Source organism: Dreissena polymorpha, chromosome 10 (assembly GCF_020536995.1).
Source record: "Dreissena polymorpha isolate Duluth1 chromosome 10, UMN_Dpol_1.0, whole genome shotgun sequence".
Classification (NCBI taxonomy): Eukaryota; Metazoa; Mollusca; class Bivalvia; order Myida; family Dreissenidae; genus Dreissena; species Dreissena polymorpha.
This window is the reverse complement of record NC_068364.1, coordinates 87,091,615-87,110,869: the sequence shown is the minus strand read 5'-3', so window position 1 is coordinate 87,110,869 and position 19,255 is coordinate 87,091,615. Positions and strand designations below refer to the sequence as shown.

The window sequence follows — 19,255 nt, the reverse complement described above, 5'->3', positions numbered from 1 at the left end:
TGCATAAGTTTGAAAGTGATTACGTTTGCTTGAAAAATATGGCTGCCAAGGGGCGGGGCATTTTTCCTTATATGGCTATATATGGGTTTAGTAAAATCTTGTTAACACTCTAGAGGCCACATAAATATTGTCTGACCTTCATGAAACTTGGTCAGAAGATTCATCCGAGTAATATCTTGGACGAGTTCGAACAAAATGATGCCGGTTGGTTGCAAAACATGGCCGCCAGGGGGCGGGGCATTTTTCCTTATATGGCTATAGTAAAACATTGTTAAAACTCTAGAGGCCACATTTATTTTCCAATCTTCATGAAACTTGCTCAGAAGATTTGTCCCAATGATATCTTGGATAAGTTCAAAAATGGTAACCTTTGCTTGAAAAACATGGATGCCAAGGAGCGGAGCATTTTTACTTATATGGCTATATATGGCTATTGTAAAATCTTGTTAACACTCTAGAGGCCACATTTATTGTCTAATCTTCATGAAACTTGATCAGAACATTTATCCCAATAATATCTTGGAAGAGGTAAAAAATGATGCCCTTTGGTTAAAAAACATGGCCGCCAAGGTGCGGGGCATTTTTCCTTAAATGGCTATAGTAAAACCTTGTTAACACTCTAGAGGCCACATTTATTTTCCAATCTTCATGAAACTTGGTCAGGAGATTTGTCCCAATCATATCTTGGATGAGTTTGAAAATGGTTTTGGTTTCTTTAAAAACATGGCCACCAGGGGGTGGGGTATTTTTCCTTATAAAGCTATATATGGCTTTTGTAAAACCTTGTTAACACTCTAGAGGCCACATTTATTTCCAATCTTCATGAAAAATGGTCAGAAGATTTGTCTTATTGATATCTTGTATGAGTTCGAAAATTGTTACATTTGCTTAAAAAGCATGGCTGCCAAGGGGCGGGGCATGTTTCCTTATATGGCTATATAAGGCTATTGTAAAATCTTGTTAACACTCTAGATGCCACATTTATAGTCCAATCTTCATGAAATATGGTCAGAAGATTTGTCTTATTGATATCTTGGATGAGTTAGAAAATGGTTACGTTTGCTTAAAAAACATGGCCACCACGGGGGCGGGGCATTTTTCCTTATATGGCTGTAGTACATGTAAAACCTTGTTAACACTCTAGAGGTCACATTTATTTTCCGATCATCATGAAACTTTGTCAAAAGATTTGTCAAAATGATATCTTATATTAAATAAAAATGATATATTGGATGAGAAGATTGGTGTCAATGATAGCTTGGATGAGTTCGCAAATAATTATGTTTGCTTGAAAAACATGGCTTCCAAGGGGCGGGGCATTTTCCTTATATGGCTATAGTAATCTTGTTAACACTCTAGAGGCCACATTTACTGTCCAATCTTCATGAAACTTGGTCAGAAGATTTATCCTGATAATATCTTGGAAGTGTTAAAAAATGATGCCGGTTGGTTGAAAAACATGGCTGCCAGGGGGCGGGGCATTTTTCCTTATATGGCTATAGTAAAACCTTGTTAACACTCTAGAGGCCACATTTATTTTCCGATCTTCATGACACTTGGTCAGAAGATTTGTCTCAATAATATCTTGTTATCTCAAGTGAGCAACTTTCGGCCTTTCAGGCCCTCTTGTTTTCTACTTTTTTCAAATGAAGTCATTTTATTCTGACTTTTTCACTTTGAATGATGACATTATTTTGCAACTCAAATTCTACATGATAATGTGTGGATGTTTTAATATATTTGTATCTTTATCTAATGAAATCTGTATACAGCATAATGCGCTAATCTGTTGAGTATCACTTTATATGTTTGGACTATTTAATTGGTATGTAATGAACAGGGCTTTATACTATCACCTCATATCCATGGACTATTTGATTGGCAAATGATAAATAGGGCCCACTTCTAACAAGTGACTCCCACTCTAAAACACTATTTATTGTGGACGTAAAAGTCAAACACATTGGACATTGAACAAGGCAAATTATTAAGATTTATTTTGCCAAAATCAGAAATCTACCAATTTTATGCTAACAAATATAAGCTATTTTGCCATGTGTAAATGCATATGTAAAACTTGAGCATGTTTTAAAAATGAATTATCACTTGCTAACTTACCGACTGTAGCTGTCCTTTTTTTGCAGGTTGGCAGTATGTTGAAAACGCCTAAGAGTCCAATATGGCTGACATTGGTAAACAATCAGTGGGGACTACTTTTTAGCAACAACCATGACCTTGTGTCTGACTGGAGGGTGGAGCATCACTTCACCTTGTATTACTACACTGGTCTTCTACAAAATACATACACTGTGATAAATATAGGTAAATGATAAACAACATTTCTAAAAATAAGGATCTTATTGCACTTTATTCATAAATTTAAACAGTTTTTCCATATTATTTTTGAAACAGTGACTATGCCCTAAAAGGAACTCATAAATTAAATTGTATGTTTAAATAATTAGCATATAATCGAAGATAAAAAGGCAATAAAAAAAACAATAACAATTCAGTGTAACGTCTACCCTTATCAGATTTCAGAATTAAGTACAATCATTTTTTTATGATTTGCTCAACGTCAATGTCTATTGTGTATGCGTGTTATGCATATTGCATAGAGACACTACGCCTACCAAAAGACAAACACGAGAAAAATCCTGACGAGGACTGGGGACGTATGTAACTAGCTCACTGTTTCAGACAAAACAGCAGAATGATGTGTGCATTTTACCCATTTATGCCTAGTGGACTCTCCCATCCTTCAAAATTGGATCCATTTATTTCCAAAATTAGGGATGTCTAGTATATTTATTTCTATATTTATAATAATTCTTACAGAAATTCCTTTAAGCAAACAGCGCAGACCCTGATGAGACACTGCATCATGCGGCGTCTCATCAGTGTCTACGCTGTTTGCCAAGGCATTTTTTCTAGATGCTAGGCATAAATGAGTTAATAACATAAACTCACTTTGTGGTGCAGAATGGAAACTGGAGTTTTAACAGTTAGCGTGTGGTAAAGGTTAACCATGAAATGCTTAAGAAATGCCTTAACCCTTACAGTGCTGGAACCGAATTTTGAAGGCCTTTGCAAACAGTTTGGATCCAGATGAGACACCACAGAACGTGGCGTCTCATCTGGATCCAAACTGTTTGCTATTCTGATAGTATTCTTTGAAAAAATCGAAGAAAATGCTAATATTAGAAAAACAGCAGACGACATTTTAGCAGATGACAAATTACCCAGCATGCAAAGGGTTAACTTCACTATGAGGGGGGAGGTAGATTTGCCCTTGTAAGTCCGTCTTTGACCACCTTTAATGTTTGTTTTGCATATGTTTGACATTTGCAGAGTTATGGCTCTTATTATATGGAATTGTTTTTTAACTGATGTCAGGTGTAAATCAAAAAGTATTTGTGCTAGAAGGCTAAAACTTTAATAACCAGCATGTGAAATTGCAAACCTCCATATTTAAATTTTTATATTTTCTACGCATGCAGAGTTGTTCCCCTGTTTAATCAAAATAATCCTTTTTTAACTTGTGTTGGACGTCACTTTAACAGTATTGCTGCTTGAGAGATAAAACTGTACAAACATATTAACAAGCACGTAAACCTGTGCATTTCCATACTTTTGTTCAGTTTTTTTTCCGACATAAGTTGAGTTTAAGACAAAACCGAAATGTGGAGGCATCAGTGTGTGTTAAGACACATTTATAGTCGTGTGTGGATGCTTAAAGGGAATTGTTCACATATTTTCATAGTTGTGGAAAATAGCAGTAAATATGTTTATAAAAAACAAACCTATTTAATTTGGAATAATCTAATACGCAACTATTGTGCTTTCAGGCTTTTGAACTTTACTGTGTTGTTTATTACTTTCGTTAGTAAAATATATGCACATTATTGATTTAGTGTGTAACAAGTTCAAATGAATATTTGTTTTTATTGGTGTATATAATAAAAGAAACACTATATTTACTATTTTTATGCATTTGTGATAATACGCTCGTTTCATACTTTATTTTTGTGTTGTCATTTTTTTAACAAGCCTCTTTTAAGGATATTACAAAGATTTTTATTTTATATTAAGTGCTTGTTTTGTAAGCCACATTTTTTTTTTTTTTTTTTGTAAAAGACACATTTATTTTTATCCATAAATGTAGCAGTCCTCTTAATTTGTGTTCAGATCGGGAAAAAAATCATGGCACAATTTGGATTAAATGAAACAATTGTCATGTTATGTTTGTATGTGTCCTTAAATTGATTTGCATCTATTGAAATGTTAAAGTGAAATGTTTGCGCTATTAGAAACATGCCATAGACCTACTCACTGTACATGGACATTCTTTTTAATTAAAATGAGTTGTGTTAGGTACAAAAGTTCTGAAGCCCATTAATACACTTAATAAAAGATAGGTGACAAACCACTCGCACTTATATTAGTAACAATTGTATTCCACATTAATTTTGGTGTAATGTTGCAGTACAGTCATTTTGCTTCAAGTGCATCATTTGTCGTTGTGTGAACAAAAGCATGAAGTAAACATTTTAAGGATATTCTTAGTCTATTGTGTTTATTATGTGAAACTGAATTTTTTTGCATTTATCTTAACCATGTCGTCTTATTTTTTTAATATAACACACAATAATTAAACCACCATGTTCGGTTGTTTCTTGTTAAATGTTTTTGGCTCTGGTGTTGTTATTTTTACTGAAAGTCAATGTATGACATTTGGATGGTCAGTTTGAGTAGTAAATTAAGATGTGAAGTTGCTTGTTTGCTTTCAGATAGAAATCAAACTTACAGTTAGAGATATGGTAAAATATGTTGTTCATTGTTCGTATTGTTATCACACATTGTCAGGTTTTGTAGTTGCACAATGTTTGTTGTGTTAATTACTTTCACAACAATGGATAGGTATCCTTAAAAATAGGTATCCTGATGAATTGGTATCCTGATGAATCCTGATGAATTGGTATCCTGATAAATAGCTATCCTGATGAATTTGTATCTTGATGAATAGGTATTCTGATGAATAGGTATTCTGAGGAATTGGTATCCTGATGAATAAGTATCCTGATGAATAGGTATCCTGATAAATAGGTATTCTGATGAATAGGTATCCTGATAAACATGTATCCTGATGAATTGGTATCCTGATGAATAGGTATCATGATGTGATGTACATGTATACCAGGCAATATTTGAGCCCTTGCTCTGGGAAAACAGGAATTAATGAATGTGCATAAAGTGTCGTACAAGATTTGCAGCACAGGCTAATCAGGGACAACACTTTCTGCCTAAACTGTTGTTGTAGTCGCTAAGAAGAGACTTCCTTTAAACAAAACATTCTATTAAAGAGGAAAATGTTGTCCCTGATAAGCCTGTGCAGACTTGAAGAATCAATGGCATGTGTTTCTTTTCTTTAGAAAACACACACATTTCAGAATATATGCAAACTTAAAGAATTATTTATGCTTGAAATGAATGCATCCAGCTACATGTATTCTGTTTTAAAATTAAATATCATTAATGTTGATGCCTCAATTATGACAACCTTGATGCTTTACTTATTTGTGTTGGGTCCGCCAAGATAACTGAACACTGCAAAACCTTTAAGAAAACTGGGTTCTATTTCTCAAATTAATGAATTGAATTTAATTCTCACTGACTGTTGCATATACAGTATATATAAATCTAATAATAAACATCATTTATCACACAATTTGTTTTGTGAAATGGTTATTACATAACCTTTAAATAAAAAAAATTGTCGAAATTAACATACATATTTTATCTCATAATTATTTAACTTCATTACATACTACTTAATTTAAATTCAGACTTATTTTACAATATTTGTGAAAGTGCCCAAGAATGTTTTTGGATTTCAGACACCAGATACAATAGAAGATTTCGCGTGAAGACTGCTGTAGCTCGAAAAATTGAGGAAGAGAAAATACCACCTTTGGAGCGTTGCATTTTAACCAAGTAATTGATTATTTCTTATTTTCAGTTGTATTGTTCATATATTTTGTTTTAATTATGTTTCTCTTCATCAATCATCCCTTGTAGTCAGCATGGTTGTTTCCTATTTTTGCCACTAATCTATCTAATATTTGTATTTGTTTTCCAACATGTTACATGGTCTAGGAGTTGTTTTTTTATGTTGTCACAATTTTGTGCTATAAAAGTTCTGAATACATATATCAATAATTAATTTTTTACGAACATACTTTTCAGCAGCATTAACCCTTTGCATGCTGGAAAATTTGTCGTCTGCTAAAATGTCGTCTGCTGAATTTCTAAAATAAGCATTTTCTTCGATTTTTTTCCAAGAATACTATCACAATAGTTAACAGTTTGGATCCAGATGAGACGCCACGTTCTGTGGCGTCTCATCTGGATCCAAACTGTTTGCAAAGGCCTTTGAAATTCGGTTCCAGCGCTGAAAGGGTTAATGAAATAACATATAACAACTCGAGCCATGCTCTGAGGACCCAGACTTAATTCATGTGCATAAATTGTCATCCCAGATTAGCCTGTGCTGTCAACACAGGTCCAACACTTTCCGCTTGTAATGGTATTTTTTGTGACACCCTTTCCCCCTCAGAAGAAAAGTGAAAATTGTATTTTTCAACCAGCATAAAACCAGAACAGCCTGCAAGTAACTTGTAGTCTGTTCAGGTTTTATGCTGTTTGTGATCATCAGTTTTTTAAAGTTGAAATGAAGCCTTTAAAACTTGATTCTAGTAAAGATAAAACTTGATTCTAGTAAAGAATGTTTTTAATTTAGTTAGATTTTCTAAGGGACTACAAACCCATCAAAGTGTGTTTATAAGGGGTAAAGGATTAAAGGAAGTCTTTTCTTGGCAAGAATCTGTTTAATGCAGTTATTGTTGTCCGGGTTGTCCTGTGCAGACTGCATTGGCTAATCTGGAACAAGACTTTATGCACATTTTCCTAGAGTAAGCTTCATTTATATGAGTCGTGTTCTGAGAAAACTGGGCATAATGCATGTGCGAAGTGTCCTCCCAGATTAGCCTGTGCAGTCAGCACAGGCTAATCAGGGACGACACTTTCAGCTTGTATGATATATTTTTTGTTTAAATGAAGTCTCTTCATAGCAAATATCCAATTTGGGCAGAGAGTGTCGTCCCTGATTAGCCTGTACGGACTGTGCAGGCTAATCTGGGACGACACTTGACGCACATGCATTAAGCCCTGTTTTCTCAGAACAAGACTCATATTGATTTGTAGATGGTACGGTGCTAATGTGGACTGGAATGGAGTGCACCCATTTGTTTGAAAGAGGAGGCACCAGGGAACCAGCCTTAACCAGTTTACCATCCATCATAAAAACCAGTTTACCATTGAATGCAACAAGTCAACATAGTATTGGTAGTCGAAGAGACAGTTGAATTGAAAATCATGCATATTGGTATGAGCTGTTAAGCATGTTTTATGGTTTGAACTGTGTATTATGTTTAATGGTTTCAGCTGTGAATCATCCATATTGGTTTGAACTGTGAATCATGTTTAATGGTTTGAGCTGTGAATCATGTATAATGGTTTGAGCTGTGAATCATCCATAATGGTTTGAGCTGTGAATCATCCATAATGGTTTGAGATGTGAATCATGCAACTAGTTGCATGGTTTTGAAAAATTACTCATAACAAATTTAAATAATAATATATTAGAGTAAGTAACAATTGGTATCTGACTGCCTGACACAAACACAAGAGGAATGATAATTCAACATCAATACATGCATTTACCATAAAGAAGGAGAAAGTTCAAAAGGGTTTGCTTTAAATGTAAGATTATCATCCAACATTGTCTCCACACTAGCATTAATAAATTCTGTGTGCCGTGATCGTGTGATCACATTATAGTTAGGTGAGTACAGCAATGCAACAAAGCTGGGGGTTTTTACGCATTTATTTTAACCCTTTTATTTTTCCTGCACATTCACATTAACATAGTTAAATTAAGAGCTTTTTTGTGGTTTATAGGGAAATAAACAGTGAAAAATCACAGTGAAAATTATCAATAATTTTCGTCCTTATATACTTTCACGTGTTAACTGTGAAATGACTTCGTTTTATGACCTCATTATTCAAGCAAAATACTCCAATTAAACTATTTTAAAATGTAACAAAAGCAATTGAAAATGCATCGAATAAACAGTAAATATGTTGGTTGTTGGTAGAGTACTGATATGTTTTCACCTGTGATGATAGAAAATAAATATATTCACTTGTGAAAATATTAATCTGTGAAAAACGATAATCTACTAAGCTCAACATATTTCCTCAACTTGACCATTAAGCAGGGAAATGGGGGAAGAAGAGGCAAACACAAAAGGAGCAGGTTGTCCCACCCTGATATTTGGGTGTTAATCTTCGCCTTCTTGGTTGGCACATTACTATGATTTGAGTCTTATTTAAATGGTGGTATATATAATTGGGCTTTGCTCTGTGAAAAGGGGCTTAATGCATGTGCATTTAATGTCGTCCCAGATTAGCCTTTGCAGTCTGCACAGGCTAATCAGGGACGACACTTTCCGCTTTTATGGTATTTTTTGTTTAAAGAAAGTCTATTCTTAGCAAAAATCCAGTTAAGGTGGAAAGTGTTGTCCCTGATTTGCCTGTGCCGACTGCACAGGCTAATCTGGGACAACACTTTACGCACATGCATTAAACCCCCTTTTCACATGGCCCAATTATAATTATATGTATGAATGCATTAGACGTGAAATCTGTTGAACTCCTGTATGAACATTTTTTTTCCATATTGATTTTGAAATGATGTGAACCATCACAACAAATTCTGTGTTTTTGTATATTTAGTAAAGTATGTTTTGCTGTTCATCTTTAAAATTCTAATATATTATTTTGTGTTAAGTAACAAATGTCATAGCAATAAAAATAATTTAATAATGTACACTTTTATACACTGTCCTGTAAATGAGAGTTCGGTAAATTTGTATGTGATTTAAAATTATGAATAATTTAAAAACAATGTTTGTTTTTTTGTTTTATATAACATTTATTTAGTCAAAAAGAATAGTTATTGTTGTATGGCTGTTACGTGTTAATTTAAAAATATGTGATTAAAGAGAAAGTATTTATTTTTTAAAGTTTATTTTTAATTTGATACTTATTAATCAAGAGTTTATTTTATATAGTTACCTATATAACATGTGCAATAATAGAAGAATATTTATTTATATAACAATACTGTTGATCTTTTATATTCTTTGCACACCTGTAACAAATTAGAACGTACACGTTTTTTCTCTCCTCAAAACCAGGGCGATTTTTACAGTGAACGACTACAACGTTATTGAACGCATACAAATTTCGTTGTTTCAAAACCTGACCCTTATTAGGTGTAGGAACCCTGAAACTTTTTTTCTTAAAAAAATACAATTATCAATGTTTGTAACTGAACTGAAACTTAATCAAAGACAAAAATTATCAAAGCGCTGAAGGCGCTGTAGGTGTTCGCTGTGGTATAAGTTTAGAAGTTAAAAAAATTATGTAATAGCTTTTTATATTGCAAGTTTTAAATGAACACAACCCATTCAAATTTATAAAGAGTGTGTCTTTAAGCAAAAGTCCAGGTGTGTTTTTTTTTTAATCATTAATAAAAAATATAATTAAAGCTTCATTTTGGGAAAACAGGGCTTAATGCATATGCAATTATTGTCATACCAGTACCAGAGACTTTTTAAACGAAAAACATTATACAATCAGAAATGTCGTCCTTGATTAGCTTGTGCCCATTGCACTGGCTAATCAGTGTGCACAGGCTAATCTTATTTGACATGCATTAAACCCCGTTTTCCCTGAAAGGAGCCAATATGTACAGATTTCAATGATAAACACTAGACTGGCCAATGTCGTCTTACAAGCTGTTAAACACTATTAGTCATTTACACCCACTGCAGTGAACAGGCAGATGTGGTGGTTATCTTTCCTAGCAGACACTTCTAGCATAAATTTGTCGTCTGCTTATTTTACTGAAACAGGCAGTGGCTGTCTTTCCATAGCGTAGTTAAGCAGTAACGCGCATACTGATTTGCAAAATTTGGTCTGTAACATTAGCTAAGGCTCACACTAAACATAAGACTGCAACGTTCGAATGTTCAATATACAGTCTGTTGACTATAAACTTGTCAAATAAAGTTTCGACCATTTATGGTTAATAATTGAGAGTTAAAATCAATAAATATTTAAATGCACAAAATTCATCTTAAAAAAGCAAACCAGTGGTATTTTGAAAACAATGGTTTTCCGTCATGTTTGTGGTATAAACTTAAGAAAGTTCTGCATTTCTATTGTTTATATGACAACGTTTTGGCAAAAAAAGATCATACAACATGCTATTGACAAAAGTTCGTAAAAATACGTTACAGTTCTTCTTTTGTCTACATCTACTATATACTAGTATTCTCATGCACTTCATTTTTCAGTTGTATAAAAGCGTAAAAATACGGTAGAAACCGCTATGTGGCATCACTTTCTAAAACAAATTACTAGTATAACGTATTTTAATAAGAGGATAATTGTTTGACGATAAACAACTGTGACGGGTAAAAGCGTATTTTAGACCCGATTTTCGTTGTGAACTGTAAAATGTATTTTTTTAAACCGCAAAAATCCGTTACAGTATTGAAAATTGTGAAAAACGTGCATGTTTAACAACGTTGTAGGTGATACCTTAAAAAAAGCCCCGGTTGTAAATTGTATACGTTTCAATACGCTACAACGTTTCGCTGAAAAAATCGACCAGGTGCCTAAAGGATATAGAGGCTAATAAATTGTTTAAGTTTATTTCTAACTTTTTAACTTAGAAGAATAATTATTTATCTTTATTATGCCCCCCTTCGAAGAAGAGGGGGTATATTGCTTTGCACATGTCGGTCGGTCGGTCTGTGGGTCGGTCCGTCCACCATGAGGTGGTTTCCGGATGATAACTCAAGAACGCTTGGGGCTAGGATCATGAAACTTCATAGGTACATTGATCATGACTTGCAGATGACCCCTATTGATTTTGAGGTCACTAGGTCAAAGGTCAAGGTCACGGTGACCCGAAATAGTAAACTGGTTTCCGGATGATAACTCAAGAACGCATACGCCTAGGATCATGAAACTTCATGGGTAGATTGATCATGACTCGCAGATGACTCCTATTGATTTTGAGGTCACTAGGTCAAAGGTCAAGGTCACGGTGACCCGAAATAGTAAAATGGTTTCCGGATGATAACTCAAGAACGCATATGCCTAGGATAATGAAACTTCATGGGTAGATTGATCATGACTCGCAGATGACCCCTATTGATTTTGAGGTCACTAGGTCAAAGGTCAAGGTCACGGTGACCCGAATTAGTAAAATGGTTTTCGGATGATAACTCAAGAACGCATATGCCTAGGATCATGAAACTTCATAGGTAGATTGATCATGACTCACAGATGACCCCTATTGATTTTGAGGTCACAAGGTCAAAGGTCAAGGTCACGGTGACCCAAAATAGTAAAATTATTTTCGGATGATAACTAAAGAACGCTTTTGCCTAGGATCATGACACTTCATAGGTACATTGATCGTGACTCGCAGATGACCCCTATTGATTTTCAGGTCACTAGGTCAAAGGTCAAGGTCACAGTGACAAAAAACGTATTCACACAATGGCTGCCACTACAACGGACAGCCCATATGGGGGGCATGCATGTTTTACAAACAGCGCTTGTTTACATGTACCATTGTGCCATTGATTTTTTGCAAGTTTAATCAGCAGCAATAATAATGACTTACAGTAGCAGAGATCTGATAGATATTAATCTCAAACCACTATGCAAGTGTTCTTCTCTGCAACAAAAGATTTTAAGTAGTACATGTATTGCAACCTGGGTTCAATTTCCAGTCCTCAGGGGCGCATGTGAGATTGGTTGACAGGTCACCATTTTTTTAGCATGATTTTGACCATCATGTTACTCCGGGTATCCCGGTTTCCCCCCACGCCACAAGACTACACTAAAATTGAATATCTTTCAGTAAAAAAAGAATAGAGCTGCAATTTTTAATAATTAATTATTAATAAGTACGGTTTGGGACACACTCCGGGTTCACACATACTGCAGCTTCTGGGTTGTATGGACCTCATGAACTTCTAAGATACTTTTACAGCTGAACAGGTATTTGTGAAGTGTTGTTATTGTTTAAATAAGCCGATAGGTCCTAGTAATACAGTGATGGGTGGGGAATGTATTTTGCATGTTCTGTATCCCATTAAAATAGCGTTCTTAGACGGTGCAAAACTATTAAGTTGATGTTTATTTCAGAAAAATTTCATTTTTTTCTCTGGGTCACTAATTAAATATGAGAAAATATAATCAGTAGTATTTATAAGCTTTTGTATTGTTGTAAACAAGTGCGTTTGATTTGATGTAATTTTAGATACATGTATAGAAAGCTAGCTCTGAAGTTTTATCTGGTACAAACACCATACATAGAGATTTGATTCACAGTGTGTTTAGCCATTCTGAAAACTGGCTGTTCTGAAAGCTGGCTCTTTGTTTGACACTCATGTGAGCCTCTCTGTAAAAACATGATTTAATGCATCGGCGCAAATTGTTATACCAGATCAGGGATGATACTTTCAACCTTAACTAGATTTTGGCATAGAAGAGACTTCCTTTAACCCTTTTCATGCTTGGAAATTTGTCGTCTGCTAAAATGTTGCCTGCTAAATTTCTATAATTAGCATTTTCTTTGATTTTTTTTCAAAGAATACTATCAGAATAGCAAACAGTTTGGATCCTGATGAGATGACATTTTGTGGCGTCTCATCTGGATCCAAACTGTTTGCAAAGGCCTTCAAATTCCGGTTCCAGCGCTCAAAGGGTTAAACTAATCAACAATAAAAGTGGAATGTGTTGCCCATGATAAGCCTGTGCAAACTGCACTGGCAAAACTTTGACGACACTGAACGCTCATGCAAAGACCTGTTTTACCAGACTGAGGTTCATATCTTATATGTGCACACTTGTCAGTGGTGCCAGAATTTAACCCTTTGCATGCTGGGAAATTTGTCATCTGCTAAAATGTTGTCTGCTGAATTTCTAAAATTAGCCTTTTCTTCGATTTTTTTCAAAGAATACTATCAGAATAGCAAACAGCTTGGATCCTGATGAGACGCCACGTTTTGTGACGTCTCATGTGGATCCAAACTGTTTGCAAAGGCCTTCAAAATTCGGTTCCAGCACTGAAAGAGTTAATTATGTAGGCAATATTCTAAATCTGATAAGGTTTTGTTGTTTGGCTTGGTGACCATTGATTATACCACCTGCAACAAAGAAGCGGGTGTAAGGCACGATTCACCTTTGACGTCTGTATGTCTATCCAGATACACAAACTTGTGGCACAAAGTACTCCAACATGTTTTCACATAAAAGCATTGTTCCTTATGATATCAAAATGTACATGTGCACTTTTTTATTATCCGACATAAAGAAATTTCTAAATTTATGCCCTTTTTTCAAATTAGAACTTAGAATTTAGAATCTGCAAGCACTAGTTTTAGCAACTAACTAATGTGAAACAAATTCAGAAAAAATATATTAAATAAAACAATGATGGATTTTTTTAACAAAATAACACTTTGGGCAACGGTTTATCAACAGGTTAATCTGTTACTTTGATAGATTGGCCAGTTTCACAAAATGTTGCTCTTATGAAATAAGAGATGTTTTTAGAAATGTTTTTGTCTGCAATTGTACAAAACAATAGAAGATCAAACATTATACTGTTGTTTTATAGAGATGGAAAAGGGTTTGAAATATATGTACATTATAAACCTGTATGTGTCTTGGTCTTCTGTTAAATACTGTGTTTATATATACAATTGATTGGATTGGACTTTGCAATGTAAATAAAAACCTTGTTTTACCTCACCCTTGAATGTTTAATTCCAATTTGAATTATATTATTGTTTTAAGATATAAGTTTTATAAAAGAAAATGTTGACATATTCATTATTTTTAAATTTTGTTGGGCGAGAACAACCTATATTCATGATATTTTAAGTGTTGCATCAATGTTAAATTTCTAGGGTAAAGTGCCTATTTTCTAAATGTATTTTATATTTATTATTTCTTCTTCCTACATATTAAAAAAGCCTCAGGGAGGTGGTCACCCCTGCTGTGTCAAGCTCTTGTTGGTATATTGTTACTGATTGTTACAGACTTTGCTTATTGTGGTATGGGAATTGCTATTTTAAGTTTTGTTACTAATAAATCACCAAACGATATTTTGTTGTCATTTCTAGTTTGGGTGAAGCCATGCCTGCTCTTGTACCAGATACAACATGATGCTAAAGATTTAGATTGCTGGAATCTGTCTTTTGCAACAAACTTCAAAAATTATTTTATGGATATTAGAGATATGAGGCATGCACAAAAATAAAGACTTAAAGGGACCTTTTCATGTTTTGGTAAGTTGACAAAAATTTTAAAAAATGTTTCAGATTCGTAAATTTTAGTTGTAGTTATGATATTTGTGAGGAAACGGTAATACTTAGCATTTACCATGCTCTAAAATATCCACTATAGGCATCTTTTGATGATTTAAAAACCTGAAAATTATAAAGCGTTGCAACATGAAACAATTGAATCATTTGGAGAGTTTTGTTGTTGTCATTATATTTTGTGACACTATGAGGTTTGCTTATAGAGTATAAAATACATCTGTCATTGTATCAGCACGAATGAGATACAGTGGTCTTCGCGTTAGACTTTTATTCCAGGGGTCAGTGGTTCGAGCCCAGTTGATGGTTACTTTTGTTTCTTTCTTTTTTTTTACTGGAGCTTTTTAGATCCAATGTTTACATTTATCAATATAAAACATTGAATGGCAAACTTCAATACATGCCAAAATCTGTGAAAAGGTCCGTTTAAATCTTGATTTGTATGACTCTAACATTGCCCTGTGTGACTGACTCATGAATTGAGCACAATGTCTCAATAACCTTAACATTTTAAGCAAGTTTTATGAAAACCTTTTAAAGGGTATAATAGATATTTAGCAAGCATGACAATGTGGCTCAAACATTTGACTTTGGAGTATAACCTAATCCTTAAGTGGGCATAAGTTACTTAAGTCTTTTGCACATGTCAGCTAAGTTTCATAAAATTCATTTAAATGGGAAATGATAGATATGGAGCGAATACAAAACCTAAGGGCTTTTTATTACCTCAAACAATAACCCTCAGCATGACTCACTCAGGCCTTCAAGGACTGGCCTTCTACATTGTTTCACAATGAGCTGAACATATAAGTAAGTTTCATGAAAGTCCTTAAAAGGGTATTCAAGATATGGAGTGGACTTAACAATGTATGCACAAATATTTGACCTTTAAGAACGCACTTGACTTAGAAGCAACATGACTGACACAGGCCTTCTTCACATCCTTTCAATGCCCTTTACAATACATGTATAGCGAAGTTTCATGAGAATCTGTCACAGGGAATATGAGATATAGAGCTGTTGTGAAAGTGTTTCTCAAAAACAGAATATATGACATTCAGTCGGACAGATGGACAGGCAAATGAAATTCCTAGTCTCCACTCCCTTCACCAGGTGATTATAAACATCAGTACTACGTATGGGGGCATCAATGAGGCATTCCCAAACGACACAATGTGCAGAAGATAAATTTATTGAGAATAACAAATAACTACATCTATATTTATATGCAAGAGATTGGATAAATGATCACAGTCAAAGCCAAACACCATATAGATATAATAACAGAAAACAAATATACAAAAATGTAAATTGGAATTCATTTTGAGATTGCCAGGAGTAATACTGCACAGAATAGAAAACGAGATAAACTGTAAAAGTAACATTGAACAATTATTTATAAAACAACAACACAAAGCACATCTAACTTTCACACTGCTGCTTACATGTCACATTTATTATTGAAATTACAGAAAGCTTCTGTTCAAGACTGTAAAAGATTTTTACTCGAAAGTGAAATCTTCAAACTTATAAAATGACACAAGTAAAAAAAAATATAAGCAAATAAAAGTATTGTTGTACTATTTTTTAAATTGTTTCAAAAACAAAACATTGCAAAACAACAATTCATTTACGAACAATACTTATTAAACTTTTAAGTTTAAGTATAAGACAAAACTTTTAAGTGTATAAATAAAAAATTCTAAAGCAAGTCTGACATGTTGCAAGCGATACAGAAAGTCCCTACGGGCTAAAACACCTTTCAATTAACAATTGAGTATTACCTCTGTATTGCATGTTATATGTAAATATGTAACAGTCCATTTGTCAAAGCAGTATTGTTAGATTATTTTTATTTATTTTTATCATTCCTGACATGTTTAACATTAGGTGGAAAATGATTATGCATCACAATGCCTTTCAAGAGTATTAAAAGTTCAATGATCATAATTATGTTGTATACTTTTTGAGTTATTGCAGTATATAGTGTTATAATATTTAAGTAACATTTGCTTGACTATTGACCTCTGGATATAATTATTAACCCTTTCCCACACAGAAGACAAGTGAAAATGGCTGTGTACCAACAGCATAAAACCAGAACAGCCCCTGCAAGTAACTTGCAGTCTGTTCCGGTTTTATGCTGTTTGCTGCATATCAGTATCGGAGGATTGGAAATGAAGCCTTTAAAACTTAAATCTAGTAAGAACGGTCTTAAATTTGATTTAACTTAATTTGGGACTACAAATTTGTAATAATAAGAATCTAAGTGGTAAAGGGTTAAAGATAATACATAATCCATTGCATCGAATTTGCATTCAAGCTTGACAATCATATTTTAGGTTCCTTTGGAAGTTTTTGTTGACTGATGAAAAGTGGGAGGGATTGACAAACGAATAAAGGGTAAACCTATAGAGCTGTGTGTATACAAATTTCATTATAATACCTTTCATAAACACTTGTTTCGTGATATGAAAATATTAAGGTTTGTTTTATTTCAAGTAACAGTAACATGACATTTGCTTTATCTCAGTGAACAAAAAACATGGTACATAATACTTCAAAATAGGTAAACACATAAATGGGGTATTTTCATTACATGAAAAATGTATTCAAAACTTTTATTAGAAAGCCATTCCTATGCAGCAGGATGGTGGTATGGAAGTCGGTGGGTAATTGGTATAGTAATCAATGTCAATGAAGCTTTCTGAAAAGCTAGTTGCCATAATGGACTACCAGATTTTGAGAATAACTTAATTACTTTGCAGTTGATAAATTTACCGAGCTTCATCAAAGTATCTTTATAGTTGATTTCAGAATTGAATTTTGCAGTTTCACAGCAGGTGGCATAGCATAAAAAGTAACCCTTCAGTCCTCTCTGGTAACACACCGTTTGAGAACCAATAACATTATTTCGATTAGCAAATGCAGACACATGTAATAAGAATAAGCAAAACAAACGTTTAAGATACATTTCAGAAATGTGTTAGATAATATTAAACAAGGGCTGTTTGTATAACATGCATGCCCCCCAAATGGGCTGTCATTTGTAGTGGCTTCAGATCACTGTGACCTTAAACTTTGACCTAGAGTCCTGAAAATCAATAGGGGTCATCTGTCGGTCATGACCAATGTCCCCATGAACTTTCCTGATCCTAAACCAATGCATTTGTGAGTTATCAACCAGAAACCATTTTACTGTTTCAAGTCACTGTGACCTTGACCTTTAACCTAGAGTACTAAAAATCAATTGGGGTCATCTGTCAATCATGACCAATGTCCCAATGAACTTTCCTGATCCCAAGCTTAAGCATTCTTGAGTTATCATCCAGAAATCTTTATACTGCTTCAAGTCACGGTGACCTTGACCTTTGACCTAGTGACCTGAAAATCAATAGGGGTCATCTGCCAGTCATGATCAATAAACCTATGAAGTTTCATGATCCTAGGCCTAAGCCTTCTCGAGTTACCATCCGGAAACCATTATACTGTTTCGAGTCACTGTGACCTTGACCTTTGACCTAGTGACCTGAAAATCAATAAGGGTCATCTGCCACACATGATCAATGTACTTATGATGTTTCATGATCCTAGGCGTAAGCGTTTTTGAGTTATCATGCGGAAACCATTTTACTATTTTGAGTCACTGTGACCTTGACCTTTGACCTAGTGACCTGAAAATCAATAGGGGCATCTGCCAGTCATGATCAATGTACCTATGTAGTTTCATAATCCTAGGCCTAAGCGTTGTTGAGTTATCATCCAGAAACCATTTGGTGGACGGACCAACAAACAGACCGACATGTGCAAAACAATATACCCCCTCTTCTTCGAAGGGGGGCATAAATATAGCATAAATTGCTTTTGTTGACAGATCTGCCTGTTTTTTTTCCTGATATTTAGTAATTCAACAACGCCTTGAAACTGGTTTTAAAGCGTTAACAATATACATATGTCTGATTTTAGTTGCTGTTAAAAAACAAATCATAACAAAATGCAACAAAGATTATCAAACCAGTAATTGATTACTCACCAGATATGTAAATCTTTTGATTTTTTTGAGAGAACAGTTAAAGGAAAGAAAAAAACATATCAAAGACATACAATATTTTTGATAAGCTGCTATTTTTATACAAAAAATATATAAGGGCAAAATCTGCCATTGATTGCAAGACAAGTATAAACATGACATGAAAAAGAAAGTAAAAACTAAATATGGTAGCTGTTTTTAAAATAATGATTGAGTATTTGTATTGATCTTTGATAACAAAATTTGTATTCTTTCAATAACCATCTATGGAATGTGAGTATAAATCACCATTATCTTAAGGAAAAACATGTCATGGTTATTTTCAACCAACAAAAAAAACAACAATTACCATAAACTCCCTAAGTGAGAAAAAATACAATATAAAGTGAAACAATTTATATTCTTCTGTTAAGTGAAAAAAAAAATAAACACAACATATATCTATCTGAACACAACATTTATCTATTATAATTTCAAATGCACCCTGTCTGTGTAAATTATGAACCTTTGGTGAAAAAAATGCAAACAAGTTAATATAAAATCTATATAATATTAATAATTATCATCTTTATATAACAAAAAAGGCTAGAATGAAAAAGAGAGTAAACAAACGAGCACAAATTAGATCATTATCTTACAGAAATGTTGAAATATTGCTGTCTGTCAATGGAAGGTTTGGTTGTCATAC

General features: G+C 33.9%; 3 protein-coding genes across 5 annotated transcripts in view; all 3 read left to right on the top strand.

The window, feature by feature from the left end:
• The window catches only part of LOC127847567 (inactive ubiquitin carboxyl-terminal hydrolase MINDY-4B-like), a 46,602-nt gene extending 37,640 nt beyond the window's left edge, over positions 1-8,962 (top strand). Inside the window, exons 13-16 of one of the 2 annotated variants that reach the window (XM_052379577.1) lie at positions 2,145-2,322; positions 2,619-2,675; positions 5,898-5,994; positions 7,264-8,962. In XM_052379577.1, the coding sequence (XP_052235537.1) occupies positions 2,145-2,322; positions 2,619-2,675; positions 5,898-5,994; positions 7,264-7,312 (381 nt within the window). In that variant the 3' untranslated portion in view covers positions 7,313-8,962. The remainder of the gene's footprint in view (positions 1-2,144; positions 2,323-2,618; positions 2,676-5,897; positions 5,995-7,263) is intronic. The other variant, XM_052379579.1, reaches the window with a different exon arrangement.
• The window catches only part of LOC127847565 (trehalase-like), a 230,371-nt gene that overhangs the window by 163,672 nt on the left and 47,444 nt on the right, over positions 1-19,255 (top strand). The window lies entirely within an intron of this gene.
• The window catches only part of LOC127847573 (RING-box protein 2-like), a 223,944-nt gene that overhangs the window by 174,952 nt on the left and 29,737 nt on the right, over positions 1-19,255 (top strand). The window lies entirely within an intron of this gene.